This window comes from Macrosteles quadrilineatus, unplaced genomic scaffold (genome assembly GCF_028750875.1).
Source record: "Macrosteles quadrilineatus isolate MER2022 unplaced genomic scaffold, UCM_ALF_1.0 Scaffold_5__1_contigs__length_97177068, whole genome shotgun sequence".
Lineage (NCBI taxonomy): Eukaryota > Metazoa > Arthropoda > Insecta > Hemiptera > Cicadellidae > Macrosteles > Macrosteles quadrilineatus.
In genome coordinates, this window is record NW_026542598.1 from 67,370,498 (window position 1) to 67,392,142 (window position 21,645).

The window sequence follows — 21,645 nt, forward strand, 5'->3', positions numbered from 1 at the left end:
TTAAAAGTCTAGCTTATCAGGCTTTTGTATTGTCCTTTTGGACCTCCTAAGATTTGGCGGGCTGCACTGCACTACCGCAGGTGGGTCTTCATGTCTTGGCTGAACCGCTGCAGTCTCAGGGTCCTTCAATGGAGATTGCCGCCTGGGCGAAACTTGCTGTCTCTCCTTGTCCTCTGAAGTTTCCCCTCGCTCAGGAAGTACGGGTTTCATGGGAGACCTTGCCTCACAACTTGGCACTGCTATTCCTTCCTCTTCCATGTTAACTCTAGACCTAAGGTGGTCAGCATGGCAACGCCTCACCTTTCCCAATACACTAACAAAATATTTTACAGGACTTTTTATCTCCAGAATTTTTCCAGGTACCCAATCAATCTTCTCCTGCCTGACAGTTTTGACGAACACATTCTCTCCGACTTTAAAGAATATTGGCCTTGCCCTATGCCTCTTCTGTCTGTCCAGGTTTGTGTCAATACGAGCTTGAAGGTTATGTTTGAGTAGTGCAAGCCTAGTTTTAGGTATCCAGTTGAGAAACAATTCTGCCGGAACGTCAGGGTACCAAAACCGCCTTCACTAAACACCTGTCTCAATAGGTTCTTCTTCACTTCTTGAACGCACCGCTCAGCAGCACCATTTGACGCAGGATGATAAGGAGGCGATAAGACTAACCTTACTCCATTCTTTTTTAAGAATTCTCTAAACTCAAAACTTGTAAAAGAAGGGCCATTATCTGATACTAGAGTGTCCGGATAAGCCCATACGATTCAAAACGTGAACGAAGACGCTCAATTGTCTTGAGAGAATTAGTAGATTTAATGACAAACACCTCTATCCACTTGGAAAAACTGTCTACTAGTACTAACATTTGTTGCCTAGAATTAGTATCTTCAGCGAAATCTATGTGCACCCGTTGCCATCTGCCATACACACGGGGTCACTGTTGGAGAGTGACTTTTGGAGCTGCATTCCTCGTACACTGACAAATATAACAAGAAGACACTGTTTCTTCAATACCTTGTTCTATACCGGGCCACCACACATAGCTACGTGATAACAGCTTCATCCGTGTAATGCCTGGATGTTGATCATGAAGCAATTCTAAAATTTGGTTCCTCAATTTTATCGGAATGACCACACGGCCCCCCCACAGAAGAAAATTACTATGCACAGAAAGTGCATCTTTTCTTTTTACATAAGACAATAACTCTTTGTCCACAGCGCCATGCCAGCCGTGCCAAACATAATTTCTTACTTTAGATAATATAGGATCAGTACCAGTGATAGATCATTTAGCAATTTCCTTAGAAGTGAAAGGTGATTCGGTACTCACCGTGCTGAAGCAATTTAGTACCTCCACGCATTCCTGTGTGTGCGAGATAAAGTTCTTTTCCAGTTCCAGCGAATCACTTGCCGGTAATGGCAACCGGGATAAGGCATCGGCATGTGGCACATCAGGCGCCTTGCGATATCTCACTTCGAAGTCATACGAAGCCAAAATCAGGCCCACCTCTGTAGGCGCGCTGCGGCTAGGCTTGGAGTTCCTCGCTTTGAGCCAAAGATAGTAGCCAACGGCTGGAAGTCACTACCCTAACCTTTTTGGAGAATAATGTGCTTCCAACACCTTTAACAGATCCTTATAATTTTTGGAATCTACCGAATCTGGTGATACTAAGTCCGTGAGAACAGCCAGGGCTTTTGGTCCGATTACAGTAATCAAAATGGATAACTCCGATCCTTCCTTTACGCTGTTGGCCTTCAAGTCAAGTTGTCCTTCAAGTTCAGTTGTTGGCCTTCAAGTTGTTTTAACCCCATTAAATACGACGATATATCCTCTTCATGAGGGTTAAACTCTCCCATACTCCCTATCAAACGGGACGTCATGGTTCTTCAAATACAATTTTCAACACTTCGCACTCGCGAAAAAGAGTTAAACATAATTAACTTTACATCGACTGCGCCATTGTGACATCTACTAAAAACTACGAAGGAAACATGGCAACATCTAGATACACACCTTGCTAGACTAGAAGTGAAGATCATATTCACGGAAAACTCGTTGACCGATCGGCAGTCAATCAGCTCCACGCCGATGTAGACTGTGCAGCCACCCAGTAACTTAGTACGCTTCCGGTTACTAACAATCTAATATTGCACTATTGCACTATATTACATTTTTAATCGTTATTATGGACAACTTAATGCGGCTATGAGTAAGGCTATTTGTAGAAAACACTAAAAAAACAAGATCAGCTATTGAAAAATGATAAGATATTTGCAAGAAATGTTGATTATATCGATCAGTTATGCACATCTTGAGTATTTCCATAATCTTTGAGTCGAATCTTGTCATTTATTACTGTTATTCATTTTAAAATAACGTCTTTAATATTCAGCAATTGCTCGAATTCGAACAACATGTACACTAGTAAAATAAAATACCCCTACGTAGAAAACGTGCTGACTAAGTGAATTTCAAATTTATCTTGTTTGACTTTTATTAAAATATTGCCTGAAGATTTATTTACATATTTAAATAGCATTAATTTAAATTACTACTTAGTTTGCTGTAACAGGGCAGATGATTAAGTGCGTTTTTATTGAAATATTAATAGCTTAGTATGATATGAACAAATTCACAATATTTTATTGAAATAGATCCGTAAACAAGCAAACTACAACAGTTTACTTTATCTCCATAGGATAACATAATAATTTAAATATTTACATTTTTTTAGGGAGCATTTTTTTATTTACAACAATTAGGGAGCAACGTTTCATTTTTTTTATTCCCTATTTTAATAACATTGGATTGAACGAGAGCTTAGGTTTGCTGCTACAGGGAAGGTAAAAAGTGTTTTTAATAAACGTTTTACTAGATGAAATAAATAAATTTGAAAAATTTGATCAACATATTTAAAAATATCCATAAACAAGTTACCATTTTCTCCATAAAATAAAATGGGAATTTTAAAATTTCCATTTTTTTATTTTCTCTTTAACCGTCAGGCATACAAGCACGCGTCAACATGGTTTAGAAAGAAATTGTGAAATTTTATGTTTTTAGGGTAAAAAATGCGAAACCCAAATTTTGCCCCATAAACCCCCCCACAACCCCCCGTTTTCATATTCCGATCATGCTGTTTCACGAACTCGTTATTAGGTAGCAGCAAACCTAAGTACTCATTAAAAATAATGTTACTTATATTAGTAATAAATTTTATATTTTAAAGACCTATTTTAATGACAAGCGAATCAGGTAAATCCACTTAGTCTGCAGGTTTGCTGCGACGTGGCTATTTTAATTACAACGAACATGTTTTTAATGGACTCTCCATATAGGGTTTAGTGGAAAATGTCCGAACTTGAAGACTTTAGCTCAAACCGTTCTCTCGTTATAAGCGAAATTGTGGTTTATAATTCCCTCGTTATAAGCTAAATAATCATTGTTTAGTTCTCGCACAAAAATCTTTTATCACACTAAGAATAAATACACCCGGCTAGACATACACTGTAAAAGGCCACTTCCATTAGAATCAGTCATTAGAATTGATTCTAATGGTTGTGGCCTTTCTTTTACCGAAATTTTGGGTTCTTTATAGATAGTACTTCATTGAGTACATAAAGTACAGAGTAGACAGAACTATTTCATGTAGCTAATTCTTTTGCCGAGATAAGCCTAAGTCTGGCCTAAATCTCTAGTGATTGGGCAGGAAGTAGTATAGTTGCCAGGGATCAGACGCTGCAAAGCAGCATATACACACTTACATCTACACATATATACACGACACCATACCTCGGTGGCTACATAGTACTCCATTGTTACTCATTTCTCTAAATTTGGAATCTACCCCAGCCGTTGATCTCAGGAAAATTCCCCAACAATCTATATCTTGTTGACATTTTTTTTTTTAAGAAGTCCGGGATTGAAATCGTTGTTCCTAAACTATCAAATATAGAAAAAAAACTGTATAGGCCTATGCATATTTTGTTGTAATTTATGATAATTTCATGTCATTAAATCGATTTTCAAGGCTAGGGTGACGTCCCACCCAAGAGACGGCCAATATTCTTTAACATAAGTTAATGTCGAGTTTGGTATCAAATTAGAGGTATATTTCATCAGAATTAAGTGCCACAAACCCGACTTTCAAAGGTTGTACCTATCCTGAGAAATTGGACTTTGAAGTGTACGAAATTGTATAAAATATACCCCTGCCGCAGCAAACCTGACGCCTAAGCGAATTTCCATTTGGCTGAATTGATTTTCAATTGATCTATTTAAATAACATTAGGTTTAACGAGTACCTAGGTTTGCTGCTACAAGGAACTAATAAAGTGAGTGTTTTAAGTAAAATAATTATTGCTTAGTATAAAATGAATATATTTGCCAAGTTTGATCAAAAGATATCCATAAACAAGCAAACTACAACATTTTACAATATTCTCCATAAGAATAACATGGGAATTTTAAATTTACCATTTTTTTAGTTTTCTCCGTAACCAATAACCGTACAAAAAACACTTTGATATACTGAATTGTTTGTTTTTTTAAGCTCTTTAAGAAGGTTTAGAGAAAAATTGGGAAATTTTGTGTTTTGAGGGCAACAAGTGAGAAAAACCAATTTTTACCCCATAAAACCCCCCATAAAACCCTGTTTCCATGGTCCGATCATGCTGGATCGCGAACTCATTCAAGTTTATCCCGCCTTACACCTTCAAACCAAATTTCATCAAAATCGGATAAAAATTACTCAAGTTATCGTGTTCACGGACACATATATATATATATATATATATATATATATATATATATATATATATATATATATATATATATACATATATAAAAATTTGAACGAGTGGTGTTTTTGGCCTCTGGGGACATCAAAATGAAAAAGTAAATCGGTCCCGGGCCTAAGTCTTACCATGAGACCTACGGTAATAGCTACTTCCCTATAGGGAAATTCGCTAAAAATAAGTAAACTTCTGCACCATCTAACAATAAAAGCATCATAGTCTCCGAATCCAGTCTGAATGTTGATGTGATAAAAAATTCTATTAATATTGTGGAAAGCCATATGGAGGCCTAGCTTCTGAAATCGTTTTCAAAATGGCAAACTTTTTTTAGTAATTATTCAAATAAAATAAATTATTTAGTCAGTATGCCTTCAAAATGAAAACTTCAAATTTTGTTGTCGCTAACTTATGGTTTCCTCAGGTAGACTAAAACATGGCCTAATATTCCTATTAAAAATTTAAAACTAATTTTATTTGAACAAATCGTTAGATGTTAGTCTCTACAAATCCCAAAAGTCTCTACAAGTATTGAAGTGGCAATAAGTTAGTCCTACTGTATAACCATTCTTGGTGTAGTAGCTTTATTTTGTAAAATTTAAGCACAGTCTGTCTAGTAGTTTTTACTATGTTGAATAACACACATATATACAGACACCACTATATTGTTATATAATAGTGTAGATTATAAAATTAACAAAGGAAATACATAAAGTTCATCTATTTCCACATTCATCGCACTTACAATACGATAAATGCAACCAAAAACATTATGTTTGTATATTTTTAGTTTTAGACATGTTGCGGTATGTTGCAATTTTTCACTAAATTAACAACCTAGATTACAATTTTGTCTATTTTACCATACCTTAAAATCTACTAAAATATGTTATTGCGTATTTAAATACTTTCATTCATTGATACAGAGCAGCAATACTCTCATTGATGTTCATAGCCTAGCGCGTGTGAAGACGGACGCAGAGGGGGTGTGATTGCGGCGTTGCCAGTTCGAACGTCGCGGCCTTGTATTAGAGGTGGCTGTGCATTAGTTCACCTACTTTACCAAAACCATAGACTCCGTAGTTAGTCTATTCCAAAACTTGAACACAGCTCTCATCCTCAACGTACTCATCTATGACACAATTTTCAACCCAAAATTTTCTAAGAACAATAAAGCATTGATTTTTGAACAAAACATTTAAAACATATCATAAATTCATCATTTTGGTGAAACTATAAAAAACTTGTCATGCAGTGGAGAATCCATTTAAAATCATAAATAATAATGTAAACATTTAATTTTGACAGTTTCAGTAGACCTTTGAATACAATTTTAATATTAACAGCTGGTTCATTAAAAGTAGTGTAAAATTATCCATATGGTCGAAATGTAAACAACATTGCAGAGTGAACTTTAAAGGCCTCTGGGGCGGAGCCCCAAGGAAATTTACCTCGTTTCTCTTTTGAGGGCTCACCTACAGACCAATACCTTTTTTTAGACACCCCTACCAAGTTTCTACGCCCATCCGTTCTCTCAAATTAGCTGTGACAAAAACCTCGTTTTCCTCCATAAGAATAACATGGTATGGGAATTTAAAGGCCACTGGGGCAGAGCCCCGAGGGAATTCTCCTTGTTTCTCTTTTGATGGCTCATCTACAGACCAGGACCTTTCTTTAGACACCTCTACCGAGTTTCTACGCCCAGCCGTTCTCTCAAAATAGCTGTCACAAAGAAAAACAGTTTCAAATTAATATATAGATATTTTTTTCTTCTTCGACTTTAACGAATTTAGGGCGTATTTACGTGAATCAAAACAAAATTTAGTTTTTATCTTAAATAAGGTGTTAATATAGCTTTCTAATTATCACGTCTAATAACACTTGAACTTGAAATATATATTTACACTATACCGGTACTCTGTTTTTAACAAGACAGTAAATGCACACAAAATATGGTAGTGGTGATTGATTTTGATCAGAGTAACATCTTTTATAAAGGGTGTCCCCCTAAGTAAACAGCCAAACCCCGGGAAATGGGCCAAAATGATTATTAGTATTATGGGTCAAAATAGTATAGTCCATTAGTCCAAGTACAGTACTGTGCTTCTATACTCAACTCCCAGGTTTCTGCACATGTCAATTGTAGCTTTCATCCAATTTGTTGGAGTTTGTGACAGTATGAAAGGAAAGTCTGTAAGTAAAGTAATAAAACTAAAAGTAAAGTAATAATAACTGTAGTAAAGTAATAAGTAGGTAGTAGTTGGTAACAGATTGTATAGCCAGCCAAGAAAAAAGAAGGCAAAAGAGGGAGTGTCTTCAAATAAAAATGAAAATTTATTTCTGATAAATTCACAGTCATACAAGACAACTAGAGGATTGGTTACACATAATAACAATCTACAAATGTACAATAGTTTCTATTAAAGATATTTGCATTGTATATGTATTGTATAATTTGTTAAATTGTTTAATTCTATAAGCTTATAAATCATAGGGCAACTGGGTCTCAATTTCTGATTTAAAAAATGATTTGCACATGAAATAAAAGTTGTACATATTTGACAACTAGATAAATTACAAAATTACAATCGAGCATCGTTCCGAATGACTAAACAAGTACGCTTTACATCGGTCTAATACGAGTTAGGTTTTTAACCACCAAGTTTAACAAGGATCTTGCCCAAGACTTTGTGCTCCTTCAGCATTTTGACTGCTTCATTGACATCCTTCAGTTCGAATATGTGTGGAACGTCAGGACTAATGAGATTCTGTTCACAAAGTTCAATGACATCACTCACCGCTTGCCTGAAAAATATATAAACTGTGTTATTATGACAGGTTAAATACAAAGTATACACTAGGGTTAGGGGTAACTTGTGATCAACTAAAAAACAGTAATATGATGAACAAAAACTCTAATTAGAATTCCCAAGTGGATAGCTTGCACGTACACATGGAGACAAATCTCTTACAGAACCCTATTAAAAAAAGCTTTTTAGAAATAAGGTACCTAATCCTTTAATGGAATCAACTTTTAATCAAAAGCTGAACACAATTCTCTTTAACTGAATTCCTCCTTTCCATATCTCAACTTGAGTGGTTATAGTTACAGCCTTCAATCAAACATGATGGTCGCTGGTTCAATTCCAAGTGAGATCGTTTGTCAAAGGGCTATCATCAATAAATGATGCTATCTGACAAAAGGTCGATGATAGATAGTAACAAGACAGGGGTTTCAACTTTTATTTTACAAAAATCTTTAACAATGCCAAATTACTGTATTAGACAAAAAAACAGTACAAAAAACTGTATGGACAAAAAACCCAAATAAATAAAACTACGGTAATAGGACTCATGGCAAGACCTGGACCCGGCACCGATTTAATTTTTCATTTTGAGGTCCCTAGAGGCCAAAAACACCATCCGTTCAAATTCATATATATTCCCTGTATGGGAAATTCGCTAAAAACAGTACAAAAAACTGAATAGACAATAAAAACCAAATAAATAAAAATTCCCTTCAAAAAGTCATACGGCATGGGCTAAGGTATTAACTAACACCCACACTTCTAAGGTTTCCTCTAGGTAACATGTCCTCTCCGACAGAGGTTTGAGTACTAGGAATTCATTGTTAACTAAAACCTTAACCTTTAGTGGCCTTGAATACAGATAATATTGATTCAATAAGGATATCAACTCTCAAAAGACCAATGAAAACATGAGAACTTTTATGTAAAGAATGCAATTTACTACTGTTTTTATACAAAATTACCTGTACACTGGATAATCACGATCCCTGTAGTGGTGCAGTGAGAGAGCCGTCATGTTGAAAGTATGCGGCATATTGAACCACTCGGCTGGTTTTATCACATCTTCAGGACCAGGTATATCTGCTAAGATGACTAGACCTTCATGTTTAACACTGAAATTAGAAAATGGCAAGCATGTGAAACGTAAGGTAAAAGTGACCCCTTTGGGACACCCCTATGTATAAAGGTGGTTTCAAGTATGTAAACATTTCAAGTCTAAATTACTTGCAGAATGATACAATAGATTGTTTTTACAAAAAGCTACAGAAAAAATAGTGATTACTATATTTTTTCAGTGTAGTGGGTAAAAAAAGCTTTAAAATGACACCTCATTTATGAAAATTGGTAGAGAAATTAGAAAGTTATGGCGAACGACAAAAAAAAACACTTTTAAATTTAATATACCGGTATATAAGATTTTGACTCTGAAGCCTCAAAGCACTTGTTGAAACTCGTCAACTTACCACTGCATGGCTCCTGCTAGAAAGTTCCCTCCCACAGTCTCATAGACGATGTCGACCCCTTTGTCGCCAACAATATCACGAACCGCTGCTTTCAGACTTTTGGCATCCATCTTGATGGCACTCCAAGCACCCCTTTCCCTCATAAAATCTGCCATTTCAGACGAGTCACAGACGCCAACAACCTCAAAAATTTTTAAGTACTGACTACTAAACCTTTTTTTAAAATACACAAGTTATATGTCCAAACTACTTTTAGGTTAAAAGATTATGCATTATTTAACTTTCGGTAGGGCATTTAGCAGGCTTTCCTGATGAGAGAATTTTAGATTTAGATAACAAATTTCATCCCGGTTGAAAGAAACTTTACTATACATTATACACCACAACTTTTCAGGAAGAAGGGCCTATTTACACAGTGCCCTTTCAGTTTCAATAAAAGAAACTATTTTTCAAGATAATTCAGACGGAACATTTTATTTCCTTAATACACAGTTCTACCATGTTTTGCTTTCTTTTGCTATTTATTACCAATGAATACAGATCTTATAAGAAACTAAATGGCCATGTTTAAAATTCAGCCTGAGATTTTAGAATTTTGGCAAGTCCCCACTGCAACCTCTCAGTAGGAAAGGCGCTGTTATCAGGACCCCAAAGCAATGTGAGTGACAGACAAAGTGAGAGAGTACGAGAGACAGAGAATTGGCGTAGAGAGAGAGGATAGCGCTTACCTAGGGGCGGCGGCGCAAAGCTATTACGGCGACAAAATCCAGTCTGACTATTCCCCATAAACATACATTGTAGGTAAGGTTTGAATTCATTGTTATTACTGTGACAGTGAGTGCAACTCAATTCCTTTAACGCTTAAAACATCGAAACAGGACCACATACATGAGTCTAGTTTATATCCATTTTAAAATTCAAGACTAATTCCAGACTTTTCAAAGAATAATTCCAATTTTTCAAGACTAGTTTTTTTCAACAGTTAGTGATGTGCAGATACCAAAATGTATCGATTCTCGGTTCTTGATACCGATTTTTATAGTTATACCAAATTTTCTAAATAATTTGGTGATACTACACCAACCACTGTCTTTAAGTCAAAAGAAAATGCAGCAATGAAAAATTCTAACTGGCCAATTTGGGTTTAAACCCTTCTCAACACAGTAAATAACTACCATATCAAAGGTAAACTAAGATCTAAAGACGACTCTGTAGACATCATCATCGTCTCCCGTGGTCACGAAAATATAATCGTCGTCTAGCGCAATCGCGGCGAAATTCTGTTTATCTCCCACAGCCGTAAGTATAGACATCATTGTCGTCTCCTTCTGTCACGAAAATGCTATCGCCTTCTAGCTTGATGGCGGCAAAATCATGAATATATCCCACGGTTACAAAAACGTGGTTGTCATATAGCGCGATCGCGGCAAAATTCTGTTTATCTACTGCGGTTGTGTAGACTTCATCATTGTCTCCAGCAGTCACGGAAACGTGATCATTGCCTTGCGCGATCGCAGAAAATCATGAAAATTCCTGACTTTGATATCAAAATAAAGGCTAAATCCCGACTTTTCAAGTTTATTTTGAAATTCAATACTAATTCTCGACTTTCCTATTTTTCTTGACTACTAGACATAACTTGAGCATAACTGCAGCTTGTGAAGAGGTTTTAATATAAATGGTAGTTTAAATGTAATCTTAACAACTAGGGTCTAAATCAAGGGAGCCCTTGCCAAAAAGCACTGAGGAGAGCCTACTTTTTTATTTATAAATGAGAAAGAGTTTAAATTTAAACCTACCTAGAAACCAAAAAAAAAGGTTTCTTAACAGTTTATTACCTTTGCTTTGTAAACATTAGCAGCAATGTCTAAAGCTGCTAATCCTCTTCCACCGGTGTCCGCTGTGATGACTAGGACCTTGTCTTTCTTGATTTTTGCTCTCCGGAACAAACTCAACAGGGCATGACCATAGTTGATTATCAGACCAGCAGCTTTTTCAGATTCTATTGCTTTAAACTTCCAGACGTCCTAAAACAGAAAATTGTCTCCTAATTTAATTTGTCTATCCTTCCTGAAGGTAGGGCCTACCTATTTAAAATTTGAGGATGAGAAAGGTTTTTTAGTTTTTGGATTCATGAGATTTATAGATTCGTGATATTTGAACAACAACAAACAGTTTTGATTTTTTTTGTGGTTGTTGATATTTGGATTGAGAGCGATCACTTGAAAGATATAGGCCCTAGGTTAGTGATAATTCTATCTATCTCACACTTAAAAAGAAATTTAAATTAAAAATCAATAAATGACAATATATCTATAAAGTAAAGTACCTACCAAAGATCTGATAAAAACAGTAGCCTACAGTAATTAGGTAAATCAGTCTCATTAACTCTCATGTCACTCAAGAGACTAATAAGAAGAGCTTCTTACCATCTGGCCTTTTCAGAAGTTATATTTTTCTTTCTAAAATATGATATACAGAATATTGCCTATACAAATTACACTACAGCTTATTTAAAATACCAACCTGAATTGGGGCAACACAGTGGCTTCTTAATCCACCAAGCCATGATTTACTGAGAGCAACAACTTTATCACCGACTACAATAGAATCATCATCGTCATCATCTTTTGTTGACTCTTTTCCATCTCCTTTAGCTATCTCTATAACTTCGCCAGAAACTTCATACCCAGGCACAAAAGGTGTTTTAGCAGGTATAGCTCCCTTTATCAACAGCAAATCTCGAGGGTTTAAAGCACAATAGTGTACTTTGATTCTAATCTGAAATAAAGAAACTTGTGTTTGATTAGGTTTACATTCCAAACATGGGTGCCCGTAAGGGGGTGCATAGGGGTGTATTTGCACCTCCTGGCTAAAAAATTAGGAAATAAATTTAATAGGCTAGACCTGAAATATTCAATTATTATTTGTATTTAATTAGAAATAGTAACGCGGTTACCGAACCTTGCTTGGCTGTGTTGGTGTTAATTATTGGGTTTAATCGTTTAGACAATATCATAAACTTTACAGACATTTTATAATTTACAATAAAAACTTTTTTATCACAAAGCAAAGTTAATTTGATCGCTGAAATAATAGCATCTCTGTGATGTAAAAGTATGCAACCAAACAAAACAGCCATTTTTTGATTTTTCGCTACTACCTATTTCTAAAAAAATTGAGATTCTGACTGTTTTTTCTTTTTTCATAAGGATTTAGCATAGCCTACGGCAATAGCTTTATGCCATTAAAGCCCCCAGATATAATTAGTTTACTTGAAATGCCTCAATATTTCAGGGATTAAGTTTTAGTGGGATAGGCCTAGGGCTTTTTTAAATGATTAAGGCCTACCTACTTGATCGGAACTATTTTCCCTTATATCGAGTAATCTTTAGTGTAATCTTTGCTCAATAGTTACAACTGGTGTTTTTCTCTTTACCTTTAAGTTTTACTGTATTTTTAAATTTGCTAGTATCCTTGGATGGCTTGTTATAAACACATGTACAAATCTTTTGTTTACTTTTTCCTTTTTTTCCTACAGTTACATGACAAAGTGGGGTTTCTTGTACTGATTATAGCACGCAAAGTAAGTTAGCTAATTGCTGCGTTCACTTTTTTTACCGCACTCATCTTTTTGCCGCACTACAGTATTTCAACCAAACAACAAAAAACTGTAGGGAGTGCACGTAATGGGTAATGGGTAGTGTAAACATATTGGGCACGTAATACGTGTACGCTTGAAAATAGGATGGCAATACTTAAAAATATTAACTTATGACTACAATCAGCTGTTGCAGTTTTTCTCATTTTGTTCAACGCTTGGATTTAACCTAACCGAAAACTTGTTGTTTAGGGTTTGAAAGACTAATTATTTCTATGCTTTATAATAACTTTAGGAAAAATACTACTAAAATCTATAAATTCCTGGAACAAATTTCTGTAAACCTAGACATGTTGGGCGATTGCCAGCAGGAAATATGCCTTGCAGTAGTTAGGCCTTCAGTAGTACGACTTCTGGGGAGGGCATATTTATCAGTGGTGGGAGTAAAGCTGACGAGCTGTATAGTGCAGTATTGGTAAGACCTTTTTGTGTACCTGCTAGTCTACTTTGTCGGTTACTATTTCTATAAGTTAGGCCTATTGATTTCCTATAACAATGATGGAAAAATCAATAAGTTACAACTTGTGACATCTCAGCTGGCAGTTGGCCTAGCGCAGGCAGTGTAGGCGGGAGGAGGGTGGAGGTAGGGAAAAGACCAGACTGCAAACATTTCCGCTGCCTCAAGGGGTTGACTCCCCTTGAATTATGTAACACGAGCGCCTTCATATGGGTCGCGAGGACAGTTGATGCAACCCGCATGACGGGACATAATGTTTTTGAACTAGATACTAGTGGCGATCGGCCAAGTGCCAGCTTAGATGTCACGAGCTGCAACTTACATAACATACTGTATATAGAATGACATACTATCATTGATATTGGGTACACTTCCATATCTGTTGGCACAAACAACCGAATGAAAATATCGATCGATAACCTAACTATCCAAACGATATATCGAATTAAACAATTGAATAATCAATAGGCCTATTACTCATTTGGTTACGGTATTTGTGCCAACAGATATGGATGTGTACCCTCGATATTTATACATTATGATATTATAAATTAACTACTAGCTGATTATCAAACTAAGTAAATGTGGGGCGTTGGGCACTAAAGTGTAGCCTAAACCAATAAGACTAGGCTATGTATGAATAGTATTAAAAATATAACCTCTCCTTTGTTTAACTTTTCTTCTTTATAATCCTCAATTTTTAGAGGCTCGTCCACTTTGTTGCAGAAAGCCGCTTTTGTAGATGCTTCACGAAAACTTGGGTGTAAATAAGGTACAAATGCTTTATAATTTAGGCTCGATGCAAACTTTCTTGAACCACTTTGATTCGAGTAAGAACAACAACGAATAAGTAAGCTGGGAATCATAACGTAATTCCGCATTTTTAACAATAAAAAAGTTTACTTGTCACTTGAGTGAGACACTACTACTAACTTTAACCTACATACCGGATAAACATAATTTTTGAAAACAAAAACAAATTTGAGATTTGAGGCTATGTTATGTTATTGTTATTGTATGCAGTGTTGCCACCAACTCTGAGGCAAAAGTCCCTAGATCTAGGACGATGGAGTCGGAACTCGGATTGCCGAAAAATCAAGATTATAACTGAATTATCAAATGCTATTTTTTCTTCATAAGAAATACATTGGGATTTTGATGGCCTATGGGGCAAAGCCGGAGTAAGGAAATGGTGAAAGGGGGCGTATACACAAAAAATACTTCATTTTGACAAATCATTTGTAAAAATCCGTCCATTTTTAACGGAGAACTGGTGTTTCGTAGAAATAGTCTTCACATAAAAGGGATACTTGTTGTTGTGTGTTTGAAAATGATGAAATGGAATATGACGCGACACTAGACTACAGACAACATGAACCACAAACACATACCTTTATTAGAAGAGCCCATATGAAAGAACTTAAGCTTGGAGAAACTAAAGAGTCACTGCATTATTTTCAGTTTTTCATGTACGATTTTTTGTCGGAGATACAAATATTGCTTTTCCTACAGTTACCTAACAATGTACATGTTCTCTCACTGATTTGAGAAAGCAAAGTGGCCAATTCGCTCATCAGTGAGACAATGTTAACATTGTCTCACTCTAATTACTTTGTCTCACTCCAGATTTGCAACGTGAAGGCGCGAAATAGTGAGCGCGTAACATGCAGGCAACGTCGTATGCGCGCGAAATACGTTGGCAGCACTGGCTGTAAATCAGCTGGTCAGCTGTTGTACTGTTGTATTTGTCACTTCACATTAAATGTTATGTTAAAAGTTCACTTCTGTGTAAAAATAGGTTATGTTTCTTCACCAATTTATTTGTTTTATGGTAACTGTAGGAAAAGTATAATGTGCAACTCGAGTTCAAAGTACAATTGCCTCACTCGAGAAACCATTCCTCGTGAGTAAGGATTTCTCTCGAGTGAGTCAATTGCTCACTTTTCTCACTAGTTGCACAAATAACTATTGTTCTAGATAGTTTTCATTTAGTTTTTAGCGAATTTCCCATATAGGGAATAAGCTATTACCGTAGGTCTCATAGTAAGACCTCCCAGACAGCACACTTTCTCCTCAGGACATCCCACGGATATTGCGACAGGATATGCAAGATATCCCATAGTCGTCCTATGGTCAACTTGGGATATCACAGGATATCCACAGGAATGCCTAATGTCCCCGCCCGGGGATGTCCTACGGATAAGCTCACACGCATATCCGTGGGACATCCGAGGTCATCCCAGGGTAGTCCTCAGGACATTCTCAGGACATATGGGACTACTATGGGATGTCCCTGGGATAAAGTGTGGTCTGGGCCTGAACATAAAAAACACAAAATAATATAGATTTAGTATGAAAAGCTTAATTATAAGTTTAGTAAATTGATTAAATAGTTAATAAACACAAATTTTGAAGAAAAAAACGAGAAAAAAGTTTTTGGCCCAGACGGGTTTTGAACCTGGTACCTTCGCCTTGTGAGCCTCTTACCTTACCTCCTGAGCTATCTGCGCTTGTTGAATATGGATGTTTTCAAGTGGTTAAAGAGTAGCCGACAGTTGCAATGGTCGCAATACTTAAAATATTGTTGATACTACAGTATAGGCTATATATGATTCTGTTAATCTGTTTAGGCCTCAAGTAGTTGAATTGTTTTTCTGGTAGTTGGAGAGGATAATGGTATTTGAATATAGATTATTTAATCACCATTAGATTAGCACTGTAATAATTGATTGTTATATGATTAAAATTAGTTTTTTGTTGTTTTATTAATTTAAAGTTAGAATTAAATTCACATTCCACACAACTATGATAGAACTCTAGTTTTCCTGAACTCAGTGGTTAGTAATATGTCAGTAAAGTAAAGTCAACCCTTGCTAGCCATAGTATTAACAAGACATATTTTCAATCTGGGAAACCTTAAACTTTTAAAATAAATTATAAAACCTCAACATCTTAATGCGTGGGAATCTTATTTTTAGAAAAAAAACAAAAAAACAGACCAAAATTATTTGTTAAATAATGAAGACGGCCCAATTATAAATTCGGAATTACTGAAAATAATTACATCAAGAACAACACTGTAACATATCCAAAATTCAAAAGATTAATTTTTCTAATATTATTTTTTATTTTTCCAATATCCTTTAAATTATCTGTTTTAACTTTGTTTAAAATTAATTTATTGAGTAAATATTTCCTTTTTGTACTAGTGTAAACACAGCCTGAAGATGGAAACCAAGTTTATGAAAGCACTAGGGAAAAAAACAAATTATTATATATTGGCCTTGTTGAACATTTAAATTTAGATATACTGTACATTTCATCAGTGGTAGTATTTTTTTTCTTCAGTTTGTTACCGGGACATTACGGGACATTACAGGATATCCAGTGGATTTTGTACATGTCCCGGGATGTCATGGGACATTCTGGGATATCCTATGGCATTCGTACATATCCTGGGACTTTACAGGATATCCTGAGGTTAACTTACAAATCCCGGGACATTACGGTATATTGTAGGATATCCTGTGGATTTCGTACTCGTCCCGGGATTTTGCGGGATATCCTGAGGATAGCGCACATATCCCGAGACATTCTCAGGACATATGGGACTACTATGGGATGTCCCTGGGATAAAGTGTGCTGTCTGGGCTGGACCCCGGGACCAATTTACTTTTTTGTTTTGAAATCCCCAGAGCCCAAAAACACCATCCGCTCAAATTCATGGACAAGGGAACGAGGGTTTATGGGGTAAAAATGGGCTTTTCCCATTTTCGCCCCAAAAACAAAAAAAAAATGCAATTTCTTTCCAAACCCATTTTGTATAGCTAAAAAAAAATTGTATAGTGAAGCGTTGTTGTATACCTAACAGTTAAAAAAATCCAAAAAGTGTAAATTAAAAAATATATGTGTATATGTATATATCTATATATGTGTATGTCAATTGATATGTGTATATGTTTTTTCATGTATGTCAATGTCACATGTATGCTGCGTAGCTGAGTGGCTATAGTCCTAGATATCAAAGGTTCGATCCTGAGTCAAGTCAGTAGCTTTTTGATAGTTCGAAACCAGCTTTTACTGATCATTGTGCTTTAACGATCGTGACTGATGAACCAGCTGATCTTAGTCAGTAACAATGCTCCACATAATCTCATCCCATACTCATTCTTCATTCATATTTGGGTTCACCTAGGTAGCGTCCCCATTTGAAATAATTGATGATTGATGCATGTAGAGTTTGATGAGGTTCTGAGGTTTAGTTTAGATTGTGTGAATTTTCAGTCATAAGATGACATGTAAAACTCTAAAAGGAGGGGTTTTAGCGAATTTCCCTATAGGGAAGTAGCTATTACCGTAGGTGGCACGGTAAGACCTAGACCCGGGACCGATTTACTTTTTCATTTTGATGTCCCCAGAGGCCAAAAACACCATTCGTTCAAATTTTTATATATGTATATATATATAGACTTATATATATATATACGTCCGTGAACGCGATAACTTGAGTAATTTTTGTCCGATTTTGATGAAATTTGGTTTAAAGGTGTAAAGCGGGATAAACTTGAATGAGTTCGCGAACCAGCACGATCGGACCATGGGAACGGGGCTTTACGGGGGGTTTTATGGGGTAAAAATTGGTTTTTCTCACTTTTGACCCTCAAAACACAAAATTTCCCAATTTCTCTTTAGACCTTTTTAAAGAGCTTAAAAAAACAAATAATTTAGTATATAAAAGTATTTTTGTTCAATTATTAGTAACGGAGAAAATTAAAAAAATTGTAAATTTAAAATTCCCATGTTATTCTTATGGAGAATATTGTCAAATGTTGTTGTTTGCTTGTTTATGGATATATTTTGATCAAACTTGGCAAATTTATTTATTTTGTACTAAGCTATCAATATTTTACTCAAAAACACACTTTATTAGTTTCCTTGTAGCAGCAAACCTAGGTACTCGTTAAACCTAATGTTATTAAAATATATTTATCTGAAAATCAATTCAGACAAATGGAAATTCGCTTAGTCGGCAGGTTTGCTGCGGCGGGGGTATTTTACCTTTCGACGGTCATAAAAAATTTCATAAAGAGCTAAAAGTTATTTGTTTTCATAGCAAAACGTTGAATAAAACAACGAACAATAATTTAATTTCCACATAGTTTTTCTAATTAATTTAGTTACTTTTATGTAGAGCTCCAAAATCGAGTGTGTCTACACTTTTCCCCCCACAGTATTTTAAAGCCCCTCGTTTGACACTGGCTAGTGTGGCGAGTCATGCTTTCAGCGGCATCTTGGTTGTGTGGTGGCGTCTCGGCTGATGACACTCCGCTGTACTAGCTTATAGAAGTTGAGTGTCTACTAGTGCTAGTGGTTAGGCCGGGTTCACACTATCCGTTTCACCACATCCGTCAAAAACGGGTGCGTTTGGGTGCGTTTTAACGGGAAGACTGTTGCGCGTCCACATTAGGGTGCGTTCACACTATCCGGTTGCGTTGTGCGGCGGTATTGAATCAACTAGAAATGTTTGACGTTGACAAGTTTATAGAAAATGTCCACGGCCAGCAATCACTGTGGGACAAGCAGGTAGAATCATATTCTGATAGATCTGCACGGGACAAGAGTGGTTAGAGATTGGCTCGATGAATCCAATGACTTCTGTTATTAGTTCTCAGTAAACCACTTGCTTCCATTACACACACAACTTTTATCTTAGACAGCATGACTTATTACCTTATAAAACCAAATTTACAGCAAGTAAGAAAATGTAACTGAACAGCCACGTCTACACTCTGACTTCACGACCGAGAATGGCGCGTGGGATTAACCAACCGGATGACAGGTACGGATAATGTGTACGCGCAACAGTCTTCCCGTTAAAACGCACCCAAACGCACCCGTTTTTGACGGATGCGGTGAAACGGATAGTGTGAACCCGGCCTTATCCGTACCTGTCATCCGGTTGGTTAATCCTACGCGCCATTCTCGGCCGTGAAGTCGGAGTGTAGACGTTGCTGTTCAGTTACATTTTCTTACTTGCTGTAAATTTGGTTTTAGAAGGTAATAGTCATGCTGTCTAAGATAAAAGTTGTGTGTGTAATGGAAGCAAGTGGTTTACTGAGAACCAATAATAGAAGTCATTGGATTCATCGAGCCAATCTCTAACCAACTCTTGTCCCGTGCAGATTATCAGAATATGATTCTGCCTGCTTGTCCCACAGTGATTGCTGGCCGTGGACATTTTCTATAAACTTGTCAACGTCAAACATTTCTAGTTGATTCAATACCACCGCACAACGCAACCGGATAGTGTGAACGCACCCACAAGACTGAATGTGTTTTTCGTCTTCGTCCGGTTGCATCGAACGTCCTGTCGTCCCGCCACGCGGCAGCATCATCCGGTTGACAGTGCGTTGCATTTTCTCGTCCGGTTTTGACCGGACAATGTGAACGCGCCAATTCGATACAATGTGTTGGCGTCTTCCGTCAAAAACGCTCCGGTTAAACGGGACCGTTGAAAACGGATAGTGTGAACCCAGCCTTAGGATATATTTATAAATTTATAATAAACTAGCTGTGTACCCGTTCTACGCACGGGGATCTTATAATATTCAGTTGAAACCTTCTTATATAACGAACAGCAGTTGGTTTGCATATTTTAAGATATGCTGGCCAAACTATTATACATAGCTTCATTTTATGTTGTTTTTTGTTGTTCCGGATCGGTATGACAATCAATAAAAGGTTAAATTACCTCTGTGTCTGCCGGTCGATCCTATAACGGTAGGCTTACTTTTATTTTTACTATCTGATCTCGTTTGCATGGCTCAATCACGTCCTGGTTGAAGTTCGTTCGCTACGCTCACTCACCTGTATGTTGGAGCTCGTTCGCTGCGCTCACTTTCCTTCAGGTTAGCTCGTTCGCTACGCTCACTTGCCTTCAGGTTAGCTCGTTCGCTACGCTCACTCGCCTCCAGGTTGCAAATTAGCTGTTGTCATAAATGTAAAAGAAATAATAGTGCTAGTGCTGCACCCTGTTGGTAATCCTTGTAACTTTAATGCTATTGAACATCACAGAACAGAACCAACTTGTTTAATTGAAACAGCTGTTAAGATTCAATAATTTCATTTCTCATAAGGTTAACATGGGCTTCCAGAAATTCCACGTCAAAAATCGACAAAAACTTGATTTTCAAGGGTTTACTGTTAAATATCTAACTGTCTCATATTCGATGAAATACGTCTAAAACCATCTCATATATGTATAGTATTTGGAAAATAAGTTTCAGGCGGGACAGTGCTATAGTTATTGAGGAGTAGTTGTAATAAAGTGCGTATTTTAGCGTTACCAAGAGAATGACAGATAGACAGACAGACAGACAGACAGACAGACAGAAATTGAGATAAGGTTTGATTCGGTTTCTCTGACCTATGAAATGTAAAAATAACCAAAAAGTTCATTATTCTAAGCAATGTACAGACAAAACTCTAATTTTATTTATATAGATTATTATAACAATAATTTAGGACTGGAACGTGTGGCGTCGTCCGGTAATCCAGCTACTAGGAGGTCATGAATTGTGGATATCTATAGGCATGCACTGTGGATGCGATACTCCCTGGTGTGGATTAACGTCCGCACGGGTGAGTACTACGACTATTCGCAGTACTATCCTGATAATTAGACCAATTCGTAATTACCAAGGCTAAAATGTGGTTCGGATTCCACTATAAACTGTAGGTCCCTTAGTTGCCATTAGCTGTATGGGCTATTAATTAACAGCTGTGTCTAAGGAATGTCGGCCTTAGTCACTAACAAGACTACAAGATCGCGCCACTCATCCCCATTCATACTTGGCTTAAAATACCTACTTTGTATGGTCGCCATTTCATAGAACAGTATTAACAGTGCTAGGCGTAGGCACTCTAAATAATATGTTTAAGATAATTTAGGACAGCAAATTAAAGGACACTGAATAATAGATTTGTGGATTTATTTAAAATTTCAGAGTACAAAAATTAACAAAATTATAAACTTACATTCACTTAATAATCATGAACATATCAATAAAATATATTTGCTCATACAGTATAGGCTAATGTTTAAACTATATTACATTACTGTATAATATATATTTTATTCTATTGGTATGATAAAACCAATCTAACAAAATATTTCACCTCTTAAACATAAGATCTAGAAATAGCTATTCTGATGTTGCTGTCTGTATGAGAATTGATGCACAAGAATTAATTGTTGGCCAATAAATTATAATACATACTGATTATTTTACCAATATTTTACATTTTTACAAATCCTTTGAATGGTTTTTGGATTATTTTGTATTGTTTGTGTGTCTTGAATCTTTTACCGAGCAGGGTCTGGTAGAAGTTTAAAAATTCTGCCTTGTTATAGAGGACACCTCTAATATAATTTATTCTATATGTAATGGTATTTTAGGATTT

General features: G+C 36.2%; 2 protein-coding genes across 2 annotated transcripts; both read right to left on the reverse strand.

The window, feature by feature from the left end:
• On the reverse strand, positions 1-1,358 carry LOC128995672 (uncharacterized). The gene is made up of 2 exons (XM_054420690.1): positions 1,328-1,358; positions 1-536 (listed from the first exon to the last, which is right to left on the reverse strand). Exons 1-2 carry the CDS (start codon positions 1,356-1,358, stop codon positions 1-3), a joined length of 567 nt encoding a protein of 188 aa, XP_054276665.1.
• A 5,748-nt stretch (positions 1,359-7,106) lies between these two features.
• Positions 7,107-14,162, reverse strand: LOC128994707 (quinone oxidoreductase-like protein 2). Its single transcript, XM_054419438.1, has 6 exons — positions 13,842-14,162; positions 11,591-11,845; positions 10,903-11,091; positions 9,065-9,246; positions 8,564-8,713; positions 7,107-7,596 (listed from the first exon to the last, which is right to left on the reverse strand). Exons 1-6 carry the CDS (start codon positions 14,061-14,063, stop codon positions 7,443-7,445), a joined length of 1,152 nt encoding a protein of 383 aa, XP_054275413.1. The 5' UTR covers positions 14,064-14,162; the 3' UTR covers positions 7,107-7,442.
• Positions 14,163-21,645: the final 7,483 nt, after the last annotated feature.